Source organism: Mauremys reevesii, linkage group 1, assembly GCF_016161935.1.
Source record: "Mauremys reevesii isolate NIE-2019 linkage group 1, ASM1616193v1, whole genome shotgun sequence".
NCBI classification, from domain to species: Eukaryota; Metazoa; Chordata; order Testudines; family Geoemydidae; genus Mauremys; species Mauremys reevesii.
Window position 1 is genome coordinate 201,293,839 of NC_052623.1, and position 13,550 is coordinate 201,307,388.

The 13,550-nt window shown below is 42.7% G+C and overlaps 1 protein-coding gene across 32 annotated transcripts in view; it reads left to right on the forward strand.

Moving 5' to 3' along the window:
• LOC120403210 (ABI family member 3 binding protein) overlaps window positions 1-13,550 on the forward strand; it is a 315,866-nt gene that overhangs the window by 119,098 nt on the left and 183,218 nt on the right. For all 32 annotated transcript variants that reach the window (XM_039534071.1, XM_039534129.1, XM_039534193.1 and 29 more), the window contains exon 6: window positions 5,897-5,961. In XM_039534071.1, coding sequence (XP_039390005.1) covers window positions 5,897-5,961 — 65 coding nt within the window. The remainder of the gene's footprint in view (window positions 1-5,896; window positions 5,962-13,550) is intronic.

Here is a 13,550-nt window from a genome sequence, read left to right on the forward strand (position 1 = left end):
CATTAATGGGAATTTCACTATTTATTTCAGCTGGAGCAGGAGCAGGCTCCTAGTCTGAGTATTTTCGTACTTCTTTATACTTATTGATTTCAGATTGGTAGTAAATTGGGCAGGGACTGTGTTTTTGTTCTGTGTTTGCACAGTACCTGGTATAACGGGGTCCTGGTCTTTGACTGGGGCTGTTAGGCACTATTGCAGTACAAATAGTAGTAGTAATAATAAAGTTGAATTCTGACTCACAAGTAGTTCTCCCTTCACTGAAACATCCTTTCAGTGCTCTGGTGAAAGCTTACTCTGATTTGGCCAAATGAAGAGACTTTGCAAAGTTCACGTATGTATGTGCACTCATGTGCTTTCTCTGTATCTCTCAAATGTATCTTTAGTCAGATTTTCATAGAGACAGCAATTTTTCTGATGAAAAAACACCAAGTCAAGAAATCCCCTAACAGCTCTACCACTGAAGCAGCCGTGTATCACTCTGATCTGGGAGTATTCCCCTAGGGTTAAATCTCCCCCTTTTGAGTCTCTTGTGATTCTGAACCAGTGTAAAAGGACTGTGGAGCATTCTGTGGAATCTGGCCTACTGCTTTCTCCCCTACCAAATTCAGTGCATAGGATGGATAGCACTCAGTAAATGAGGGAAGTAGCTCAATATTTCTTTTGATCTCCTTCATTTAATGGGTTGCAATATGACTTACTGCACACCATTCAAACCCTGAACACAAAGGGTTTGGGTTTTTTGTTTTTTTGTATTTCTTCATGGCTTTTCAATGGTTGTCATCACTGTAATGTTTAAGCCTCATAGACATTGACTAATTTATTTTTGCAATACCGCTGTAAAGTAGGGAGTTGGTGTTATGCCTGTTTTATAGTGAACAACTGTCAAATAGTAACGACTCTCTGTTGACGTGGGCAGGCTTTGAGCCACCAACCTAGGACTCTTATCCCAAATCTTATTTCACTGGACTATGCAAGTTCCCAACAAAAAGCACATCTGAGGGAAGTTTTCAAATAGATTTTCTCTTTATTTGAATAAATCCCAGTTGATGAATAATTGCACAGCTGATTATATGAACATCTGTTGCACAATAGCTTTCATTTTATACTGGAAAAGAAAGCAAGTCAAATTTTGAAAAAAAATTTTTTTTTTTGCAAACATTTGTTTAAATAAACCTGCTTTGCAGGCATTCACAGCCCCTTTTAATTCACTTTCCACAAACATTTATATAAGTGAATTTCTGATTGAAGTACTGTTTGTGTAAAGAGAGAATGTCGTGAACACTCGTGGAAATATGTACTCAGTATTTCTATTTCAATTGGAAACAGGAAGAATAGAAAGCTTATTTATGTAAGATTTTTTTCAGTCCAGTTTTTGGATGAGATTCAGAAAATATTGGACTTCAATTTCAAAGTGTGGCCAAGTTAAAGCTTGGCATGGCCCAGGACAAGGAGGGGGAACTGTGGGGTGGCTTTCCACCCTGGATGGGGACTGTACTGACTCAGCATAATTTAAAGCAGCCCCAGAAACTCTTCTAACTTACAACAGCCTATAGTAGTCCCATCTCTACAGCATGGGCTGTGAGGGGGAGCACGGAAGGGCCTTTCTTCCGTCTCTGCATTACCCTGGGGAATCCCATATGTCAAGGGTATTCCCAGATGCCTGCTTCTGCTGAATTTCTAAGGACCCCAAACACTGTGGGATCTTTATTAATGAAAGAGAGGAGCTAAGGGGAAAATACTGAGAGATGTATGAGCAATTTGAAGCCAGTAGAAGTTCAGCATGATCAGTATCTGTCCCCAGTATCTCTAAAGATTCCACATTATAATGTCTGGAGTGTTGATATTTGCTCACCAACAGTATTTATTTAATTTGCTGTACTGTACATAGCACATATCTGAATGATGTTTGGGCAGCTTCCTTTTATAGCCACTGACCATTTCCTGTATGCAGGGAGAGACGGACATTTGCACTTGGTTTCAGAGACTGATTTGGGCTGATGTTTGGGATTTTTTTAATCAAAAGTTGTATTTGATTTGAGTTTTAGGGAAAGAAATCCTAACGTATACTCCATGGACTCCACTGTAGCAGCTAATTATCGGGGAGTTGTCATTGCTGTTGCTCTCTGCGGACTAGAACCCCATAATAGCTAGAAACCCGAGTCATTTAGGAGACTTTTCAGTGATGTACTGAGTTAACTACTATCAAAACAAAACTGTGGGGACTAGATAATCTTTTGGGGACAGAGAAAAGTTAACTAGCCAAATCCAGTTTTCAATTCATAGTTGATGGTGGAAAAGGAATTGCAAGTGACCAATATATTTTTTAAGTAAAGTTTATTAAAAACGATGACCATAGGTTATTTTTGTCAATACATTTGAAATCATGACTCAAATTACCATCAAGCAGTTTAAATAGTTAATGGTCCAAATGTAAGTTGAGTGAACATTTAATACATGTGAGATGATGTTTTTGGAAGAAAGTTCTAATAAAAATACATTGCTTTGGAGTCCACTTTGACCTCAGGACAATGGATAGATTTCATAGGAGCTTTTCTTAATGTCACGATAGCCAGAGCTTACTTACTTATGGACAGATTTGTGAACCTAAAAAAACAGGTTTCAGTAGTTCAGGTAAGTCCTCAAATCTTGGCGAGAAATTGTCTCCAACTATTAGGACGTACATCATCTTGTACCTTTGTAACCCAAGGTGCCAGGTTACATCTTGAGTGCTTCTAGGGATGGCTCAGGACAGTTTATATACTGAACACTCAGTCTAGACAATCAGTTTTCTGTTCTCTGTCAGGTTCTGGATTATTGGTGGAAGGACCCCTCCAAAGTCTGTGAGGGAGTTCCTTTCATTCAACCTCCTCCTACGATTGTTATAACATCAGATGCATCCCTCTTTGTATGGGGAGCACATCTAGGGTCACACACCATCTAAGGCAAATGTCTTCTCAAGAGCATCTTCTTCACATCAACCTTCTAGAATTGAGAGCAGTCAGAAATGCTTGCTCTCATTTCCTTCCACTGATCAGAGCCAAATCTGTCACGGTCATGACCTTGACAATACCCAATCTACATTAATTGTCAAGGCAGAGTGCACTCTTCCTTGCTTGTGCCGAAGCATTAAAACTCTGGAGTTGGAGGAGAGCCAACCAAATAATCATCTCATCTTCTTACCTCCTGGGTAAACAGAACACCACAGATTATAACGTCACTGGGCACTTCTCCCAGAATTACAAATGGGAATTGGCCTCACAAGTCTTAAACAGCATATTTCTAACCTGGAGGGTGTTCCAGAAATGGATCTCTTTGCCATGCTATCAAAAAAAAGGTGAAAAATATTGTTTAAGAGGGGAATTCTAGCCTCAATTACTAGTAGAGGCCTTCCTTATTTCATGGGTCAAGGGCCTTTTTTATGCATACCCACCAACATCGTTGTTCTTGAAGGTACTGAACAAGATCAAGCAGGACAAGGACAAGGTCATTTTATTTGCACTGGCTTGGTTGAAACTGATTTGGTATCCTAACCAGATTCAGCTCACTTCCCACCCACCACTGATACTTCTGATCAGTTGCTACCTGTTGCCCCCGATGCTGGTCAGATGCTTCATCTCAAACTGGAACTTCTCTAATTCCAGGTGGTTCTTAGATGGTTCTCGGGAATAGCGATTTCCTGTTCAACAAGTATTGTTCTATAGCAGGAAAGCATCTACACAAAGTACTTCTCTTCAGAAAGGAAAGAGATTTCACCATTGGTGTACCTATCAACAAGTTTCTCCTCTTCTCTCTCCTCTTTCCACTGTCCTGGACTACCTGATGGAATTTAAAAGATCAGGTCTTGTTATGGATTCCTTCAAGATTCCTTTGGCTACTATAGCAGCCTTTCACTCATCTATGGAAGGTTTTTCAATTTTTGCTCACCCCAAAATGTCAAGGTTCCTCAAAGGACAGATGAATATTTTCCCACAGATTAGGGAACCTGCCCCTATATGGTTCTTGAACTTCATCCTTAATTGCCTTCAGCTACATGTTTGTTGCTTCACCTATTCATGAAAATAGCTTTCTTGATAGCCATCACTTTTCCCCTGAAAAAAAGTTTTAATGGGGGTTTTAATGGCAGATCACCTCCTTTATGATGTTTTTCAAGGAAAAAGTCTTGTTATGACCACATCCTAAATTTCAACCTTAAGTGTCTTCTGGATTTCATATTAATCAAACCAGTCATCTTCCATTTTTTCCCCCTGAAACCACATCAGACTAGGCAGGAAGCGGTCTTCGATGCCTTCAGTGTCAGAAGGGCATTAATCTTCTATTTGGATACAACCAAAAGATTCAGCAAGTCTCCCCAACTGTTTGTTTCAATTGCAGACAGATCCAAAGGATCCACAATCTCTCCTGAAAGATTCTTGGGGTGGATCTCTGAGTGTATTATCTAGTGTTATGAGTGTGTCAACATTCAGCCTCTCTATACACTGTTAGACCATTTTGCAAGATGTCAGTCTACATCTATGACATTACTCAAGGATGTCCCAGTCTCTGAAATTTGCAGAGCTCTCCTTCCCCTCTGCTTCTGAGCGTAGGTGCTAACTCTGTGGGTGCTCAGAGGCTCAAAAACCCATAGAGAAAAAATAGGGAGTGCAAAGCACCCACAGGACCGGCTGGGACTGCTGCTCTGGCTGCCCTGAGGCTGGCCTCCAATCAGCTATTCAGCAGCTGGCCCTGCACCCCCATCAGCTGTTGAGTGGGGCTGTCCCCCCAATCACTGATGAGCAGGGCTGCCCCACCACTCGCTCCTCTCTGCTACCTCCCCCTCACTGCCCTTAAGGCAGGAGGGGGCAGAAAGGAACGAGCAGCAGGTGGGAGGCGGTCAGGGAAGGAGCGTCAGGGGAGGGGGTGGATCTGGGTGGGCTCTGGGAGCTGGAATCAGTGTGGGGCACCCACAGCAAAACCAAAAGTCAGCGCCTATGCTTCTGAGTTTCCTTTGCAGGACTTTGTGGTAGAGAAGGCCCTGAGGGAAGCTTGCTCATACAGCTCTTTATATCCACAGTATGGGGCATGAAGATGCAGAGTGCATGTGCAGACCAACTGGGCACTGCTACTGTGTGAGACTGTTCAACTCAGCAGCTCTCTGAGGATCAGGCCTAATTTATATGGCTTTGCATGTTTGAAGTTGTTTTCTATTGTTCGTCTCTTTGGGGTCCAATACTGATCACACACATTATCCCATGTAACTTTATTCTCAATGTAGGCTCATTAGCATCGAAGGGACTATACATGTAGGTGAAAGTTTGGGCCGCAGTTACTCTTTGGAGGAACGAGGCCTCGGAGTCTAAGGGCCAAACATTTTAAAGGAATATACGTGCCTGCTGAGATTATTAAAAGCATCTAATTGCCTAACACTCACTGATTTCAGTGGGATTTAATCATCTAGATGCTTTTGAAAATCCCAGTAGGTGCCTAAATACCATTAAAAATCTGGCCCTGAGATCCTGAGGAAAAGGGATTGCTTCTCCTCTGTATTTACAGTAGCAGAACAGTGTCAGCCAGCGACCAATAAATAATATTTTAAATACTTAATGATAGCAAATTCCAGCAGCTCACCCTGCCCTTTTCCCTCCTTCCACTCTTCCTGTACATACACCCAGTCAGGTATAATTAAAAGAACACCTTGCTTTACTCATTAACAATATGGGAAGAATGAATTAAAATACAGATTTTAAAACCCAGTTGCAGAAAGAGTGAAATAAGCTATGGCAGGTTGACAGAAGGCACAATTCTCGCTATCTTCATAGCCATTGAAAAATAATCTGGAAAAAACTTAATTATTATTTTGCTTTATCTTGAAGAATGTGAATAATAGTTCTCTGTGTTTATTTCTTTCCTGTTAAATCAGATAAAAACAAAGAAAATGGACAGCTCCAGAATACCTACAAGGTCATACCTAATATCCAAACACAGGTATGAAAAAGAATATAATATTCTCAATGTAGTCTTGTGTTTTGTAATGTCAGATTTTTCTTCTCCCTTAGGTGCTGTAAATGGGATGAGGAGAATGTGGCAGCAGGATTGTAATATTGGAAAATCATTAAAGCCTCTTAATCAAAACTTGATATCTAAAATCCAAACATTGTATTTAAATACGCATAATTTTTATGTGTGCATTGACTGCTGAGACATACAGCCCCCTGATTTAAAAGGGACAGAACTGAAAGTTTCAGTATGTGATTTCTAGACTTTGGAATTTGCTTCCCCCTTGGTCCAACAGTGTTTGAGTTTGCTGACCTGCAAGGACTACCTACATTTTCTTGTGCTTTTCATGCGATGGTGGGGGTATAATTGAGGCATATGGGGAAGGATTTGTTTTGTGATGGGTTGTTCAGGGCCTTCTTTTGGGTATCCTTTGATATGATATTGAGCTTATCTGCCCATCTGTGTGTTCTATAAATACTGTAAGGGGCTTAGAGTTTTATAGCCTGATCTTCCAAGCACATATTCAAGTGAGTTGTCCCATATAATTCAATGTGACTTCTCACGTGGGAAGTTGCTTGTGTATAATGGTTACAGGATCAGAGTGGCTGGGAAGGACTCATAGCTTTCTCATTTAGATAATTAGGAAATCCTAATATCTTTACAGATGGCTAGATAGGGGAGTTAAAATCGTTCTGCTAGTGTGTTTGCAGAATTTTCATGTGAATCAAAATCAGTGTTTAGTATTTTTCCATATATCTTTTATTTGGCCTTTGTGAAAGCAGCCAGCAAATGTGGATGTCGCATGTTCATAGATATGCATATAAACAGATTTTTTTTAAAAAAAATGATGTGTCTGAGAGACAAATGTAAATGAGCCACAAAAAAGAGCGAAACTTGAAGTTAAATTTGCTTTAGTACCTTTAAAACAGTGTCAAGTAAGCATTGCATCTCAAGACTGTTGAACAATACTCTGTCTTCTGTGACATTCTGTGGTATCCCCTATTTTACAAATACAGTAACTCCTCACTTAATGTTGTAGTTATGTTCCTGAAAAATACGACTTTAAGCGAAACGAAGTTAAGCTAATCCAATTTCCCCATAAGAATTAATGTAAATGAGGGGGTTAGGTTCCAGGGAATTTTTTTTCACCAGACAAAAGACTATACTATATATACATACACATACACACACACACACACACACACACACACACACACACACACACACACACACACACACACACACACACACAATAAGTTTTAAACAAACAATTTAATACTGGTACACAGTGATGATGATTGTGAAGCTTGGTTGAGGTGGAGGAGTCACAGGGTGGGATATTTCCCTTACTGCTAAATGATGAACAGCAATTGGCTGAGCCCTCAAGGATTAACTCACGCACTCTACAATGGCAGCAGGAATGGAGGAAGATACGCGCATTTCCCCTTTAAGTATACTGCCTTGTTAATTAGATCAGCTTGCTGAGACTGCAGCTGCTGCAAGCTCCCTCAGCTCCCTCTGTCCTGAGTTCTGGTGTGTGTCCCCTGCTCTATGGAAGGTGGGGTAAGTGGGGTGCAGGAGCAGGGGGATGGGTACACCCTGACATTAGCCCCCCTCTTCCTTGCCTCCCCTCTGCACAGCAAGCAGGATTCTCAGGGAGCAGCTCCAAGGCAGAGGGCAGGAGCAGCACATGGCAGTGAGGGGAGGGACACAGCTGAACTGCAGGCAGCTGCTGCACAGGGAACTTAGGGGAGTGGGGAGCTGATAGGGGGAGCTAATGGCGGCTACTGGTCCACCCTGATTCCAAGCCCCCACCAGCTAAATGCAATGGGCTGCAAGCATTAGACAAAGCAGGCGGCTGCCAAATGACGTTAGAAGGGAGCAATACACAACTTTAAACGAGCATGTTCCCTAATTGATCAGCAACATAACAACATTATCTGGGACAACTTTAAGTGAGGAGTTATTTTACTGGTCACTCTGGTGTGAGACACGCTACTGATTTGTAATGAAAATATTCAATACTGATGTGCACACGCCATCATTCCCAGTCCAGTGGTACAAAACAAAACAAGGATGTTGATCAACTATCAGTTACATCACTCACACATTTACATTGTTTCTCTGCTGTGGAAACTGAAGTAACAGTCATACAACTCATTAGGTGGGGTATGTTTTAATGATGTAACCACACAATTTCTACAAAGCCAGATTGCTAATGAGTTAGGCCAAAAGTTGTTTTTATTTTGTTCAGAGGCAATAGTCTCATTTTGGAGTGGTTCTGATTTTTCTGCCTTTCAAAGGCTTTATTGCTGCATTTCATGTATAGCAACCCTGTCATTGTGTATAGTTATTCTTCTGTCTTTCCAACATTTCAACAAAATAGCTTTTGTTTCTTTTGGCAGGTTGACCCAGCAAGTTTGGCTAAGTTTTGGGGCTGGGTGAGGAGCAGTTACAAGGAAGAAAATAAATAAATAATCGTAGGGACAGTCATTCCTTTTCCCTTCATAAACAAGGGGCAGGGAATGTGGTGGGGGCTAGAGAAGAGAGGAAGAAGAGGTAGAAAAAAAAAACTTCCTCTTCTAGCTGATTAAAATCCAGGACTTATATAATGTCAAGCTGCCATGTGGAGTTCCCTCTAGATTCTCTGCCCAACAGGGAAGGGCTTTTAGCATCAATCACTTATTTATCTCCAAAGGAAAACATGACTGTTCTCTTAAGGCTTGTCCAGTCAGATTGAATCCAGTGCTGCCAAAAGGAAAGCAACGATGTTCTAATGTCTCCCATTTTAAAATATATGTTAACTTTACCTGGCTTTGGGATATAGGAACATCAGAAAGAAGTAAACAGCAGCTGCTAAAAGCTGTACTGCTTATAAACTCTTTTATACCTTGGACAAAATAGATGAGAGGTGCGTTGGGTATATGACTACAAATTAAGAGACCTCTCTTCTGACAGTGGCTGCATCACTAACTTTTTGTATCACCTTGAGCTAGTCACCTCTATTTCTTATCTATCTACATTCTTTTAAATGCTTCCATCACTGTAGTATCTGAGCGCCTAAGCTCTCTGTTTTATTTTCTCAGTCTGGAAAATGAGAATAATAATATTTGTCTTACTCACAGGTGTGAGCATCATTTAGTTCATGTTTATAAAGTGGTTTGATAATGTAAAGCTCTATATAAATAGTAGGTATCACTTTGGCACTTAAATACTGTGGTGAAAAAATGCCTTTAAAATGCCTGAAGTAAAAGATACATCAATAGTTGTCAACTCAAAATAAAGGTTTGCTATCTTAGATTCAGAGAGAAAGAGAGAGAGAGAGAATCTATTATGGCAGGCATTGTCAGATGGAGCTGTTACACATGGTCCTCCAAGTTCTCTTTTTTAGCATGTGAGCAAATGTTCAGTCTTGGGACAACATGTTGTGTTGTTAGTTTTTGTTGTGCATGGACCTGTATAGAGGCAGAGGTCCTTAAAGAGAGGATGTTCAAGCAGCAGGAGAGTTGGCTCCTTGTCTTGGTCTCTGATTAGAGTCAGGTCGTGAGCAGAGTTGCTCTTTGAGAACTGGGTATTGAAGTTACTTTGAAAGACTATCTGAGACACCAGACCTGAAATCTGTGTAAATAAACAAGTACACCCAGACTTTGTCACTGATTTCCCTGTGTCAGAGTTAGAATCAAGACCCACAATTTGTCAGACCACTCTGTTTTTATTAGCACAGCGCTCTGCCAATAACACACAGATAATGTGAGTGGCCATGCAAGACCCAAACAGTCTTATTTATACAGATAAAAGAGCGGGAATTAAACAAAGGGACAAAGAGAGAAAAACAGCAACATTCACCTGGGGCCCAGCATGCATATCCTACTTCCTTACTAACTCTTATCAATCTAAGGCTAATGCTTCACCAATTGCCCTTAAACGGTGCAATTGTTCTATGTTAATGTCTGTATTCCTGACACCTGGACTGCAGCTTCCAGCGATTTTCCTTAAAGGTACAGACAGCATTTCTTTAATCCTATCTATTTTTTGTAATATAATTCATTCTACTTTCACAATCCCTCCTTTTGGTCACGCTTCGCCATGACCAACAATGGACTGGGTTCCTCATATTAACCGTTCTTTATCTTTTAGTTCATCAGCTATATTTAAAATTATTATATTAGCACTCTGTTTTGGGGCAGTCACCTGGGTGGCATATTTTACACAATTCTGGATACAACAGGAGATTAACTGAAAACATACAAAAATCACTAGGATTCCAAACAGGATAGTCAGGGCACCCTGAAACAACCAGTTTCCTATGCCAGAGAAATTGAACAGGTTACTTAGCCACTTCCATAAAGAACTCAGCTCTTCATGGGGAAGATATGCGATTTGTTCTAAGTGGCTAGCGCAATTTATTACCTCATTGGTATTGTCAGGTATAAACACACAACATTCTTTCCAATGAGAGCACAGGTCCCACCTTTGGCCGCCAGCACTATGTCCAATGCCTGACGGTTTTGGAGGGCCATCTGTCGGATCGCCCCTGTTTCTTTGGCCAGGGTTTTTTAACTCTCTCCGGTTTCATTTGCCATTATTTCAACTACTGCTTGTAACCTCAGGAGCCTTTTTGCATGGTGTATTACTCCCCCAAGTGGGATAAGGGAACCACCAATGGCATCTTCCCAGGTTAAGGGGCTTATGTTATTTATATACCATTGGGCATCTGGTAAGTCCCTTCTTTTTCGCCTGAAATTACGGAGGCGTTCTCGTGGGAAGGACCCTAGCACTCGGAATTGTGGGAAGAGTTGGGCGGGATAACAGATACCTGACCAGTTAGCTGATAATGCAGTATAAGCTTTGGTTCCACAAACCCAGTGATGGCCTATTAAGGCCGGGAAGGGTCGATTGCATCCATTTATTACATAGGTGTCTGCAAATGAGGAGTAATATCCTCCAAAGGGAACAGGGTAATTTTCCTTACGAGGAGTGGTAGTGTTTGTATGGCATTGAAAGATTGTATTATTTTTACTAAGATTACTGTAGGGGGAACATGATATTGATTTTTCTGTTTGATCCCAGGTTGAGAAAAAATTCATATCCCCATACCCGGCCCGCCACTCTTTAGTTTTGTTTGAATAATCCCATACACCATTGGCCACGATATGCTGAAGGCAATGGCTTTTTCCCAGATCCAGCCCTGTCCCATTACACACCCAACACCAGTGACCCTTTCCCTCCACCACACTTATCCATTTAGATACACTTATTCCCACTGCTTCCCAAGTGTCATTGCTGTTCCATGTTTTGTTAAACGGACGAGGTCCTCCAGTGAGATCTGGGGAATTGAGTGGGATAGCCAGGACAGGAATACCAGCTTGAGAGTGGGTTGGGATGTGGCTGCAGACCCAGCATTTAGAAATATTAAGGGTCTGAGCTATCCACACTTGCTGCTGGATAAAAGAATTGTCATTGTGGGCTTCCCAGACCTTAAGACACCAGCAGCCGAGGAACAGGCGCCACCAGAGGCGCATGTTGGAGGCAAGGCCCTTCTGGTTCTGACAACCTCAATTGAGGGAACCGCAGTCACGGTTTTACATCCACCAGGCAGCAGGCGCTAGGCTCACTACTGCTTCTTTTGGTGGGCCTTGCTTTAGGTCGTCGTCTGCTTCTGGCAACCCTTACGAGAGCATAGATTGTAAGGTATTGCAGGATGTTCCTCTATGTCTTCTTTTGGAGTCAAAATTGACTCTGCACGGTCCTGAGGTGGTGATTGGTTCGCCGGGGAGGGTGTCTTCTTACACTGTGAAGCATGTATCCACGCTGCGATGCCAGATAGTTTAACAGCCGTCTGGGTAGTAAGCAGTACCTGATGAGGACCCTTCCACTGGGGTTCCAAGGCGTGTTTTTGATGATGGTGCCGTATGTAGACCCAGTCACCTGGCTCGAGGTTGTGGCAAGCGTCGGAGGTGGGTTCCGTCAGCCAGGCGGCTCGAACCTGTGAATGGAAGTGACTTACAGCTTGCATTAATCCCTTGCAGTATTGAAGGAGCGTACTGTGAGTCAAGTTCAAGTCTGGGACTGGAGTAATGGTAGCCACAGCTTGCATAGGGCGTCCCATAACAATTTCAAAGGGACTCAGTTTATGCCTTTGGGATGGAGTGGATCGCATTTCCATAAGGGCTAGTGGTAAAGCTGCTGGCCAGCTTAACCCTGTGGAGTCACAAATCTTAGCAAGCTTATTCTTAAGTACACCATTTCGCCTTTCTACAGCACCTGCACTTTGTGGGTGGTAGGGACAGTGCAGCAGGTGTGTGATATGTAATATACGATCCAGGTGTTGAACAATTTGTCCAGTAAAATGTCACTGGACAGAGTGGCAGGAATTCCCTTGGCAGGCATAATATGATTTAACAAACATTTAGCAACAGACAGTGAGTCAGCCTTGTGACAAGGAAAGGCTTTAATCCAACCAGAAAATAAACATACCATAACCAAAATGAATTCATATCGTTGGCACTTAGGCATTTGTACAAAATCAAGTTGCCAATGCAAGAAGGGTGCTTGGGGCAGGCCCTGGAATCCCTGAGCCACTTTTACAGGTTTACCAATATTGTGGCTTTGGCAAGTGGTACAGGCGGCACAGTGGCGGGCTGCAAAAGAGCTGAAATGGGGGGCCCACCATCCCGCCTTAGTTACAGCAGAGACCATCCCCTCCTTTCCGACATGCGAAACACCGTGTAGCAGGGCGGCCAGAGACGGGTAGAGTGAAAAGGGAGCCACAAAGGCACCAGTAGGCAAATGCCAAAGGGAATCAGGATGCAGAGAGCAACCCTGGGCAACCCAGGAGTCTTTTTCGGCTTCTGGGGCAGAATCCTGGAGCAGGGGGAGGTCAGTGAGGGACGGCGGTGGTATAGAAACAGAAAGGGAACCTAGAAATGCATCTGGGGAAGGTTCTATGGCAGCAGCATGTTTAGCAGAGGCATCAGCAAATGCATTACCCTTAGCAACATCAGTATCTGCCGTCGAGTGGCCAGGGCACTTAACAATAGCTAGGGCAGAGGGAAGTAAAACTGCATACAGGAGAGCAGCAATGTAGGGGCCGTTTTTAATGGGGGTACCAGCGGAGGTAAGGAAACCCCGAGCTTGCCAGAGGGTGCCAAAGTCATGTACAACCCCAAAAGCATAGCGGGAGTCAGTGTAAATGGTGGTGGAGCATCCCTCCGCCAAAAAGCAGGCACTGGTGAGGGCGACTAATTCGGCAACTTGCGCTGAGGTTACAGAAGGTAAAGGCGCAGCTTCGAGGGTTTCAGAGAGTGACACAACAGCGTATCCTGCAAGGAGACGACCTTGGTTGTCTCGAAAACAGGAACCATCAGTAAACAAAACAAGGTCAGAGTTAGGGAGAGGGACATTAGAAAGGTCAGGTCGCGGGACGGTGACAGCAGAGACAGTTGCAAGGCAGTCGTGGGGATCACCGTCATTAGACAAGGGAAGGAGAGTGGCAGGATTTAACTGAGAACAACGCTTTATGGTGATATACGAAGCCGACAGCAGTAGAAGTTCATACCTGGTAAGGCGAGTGGAGG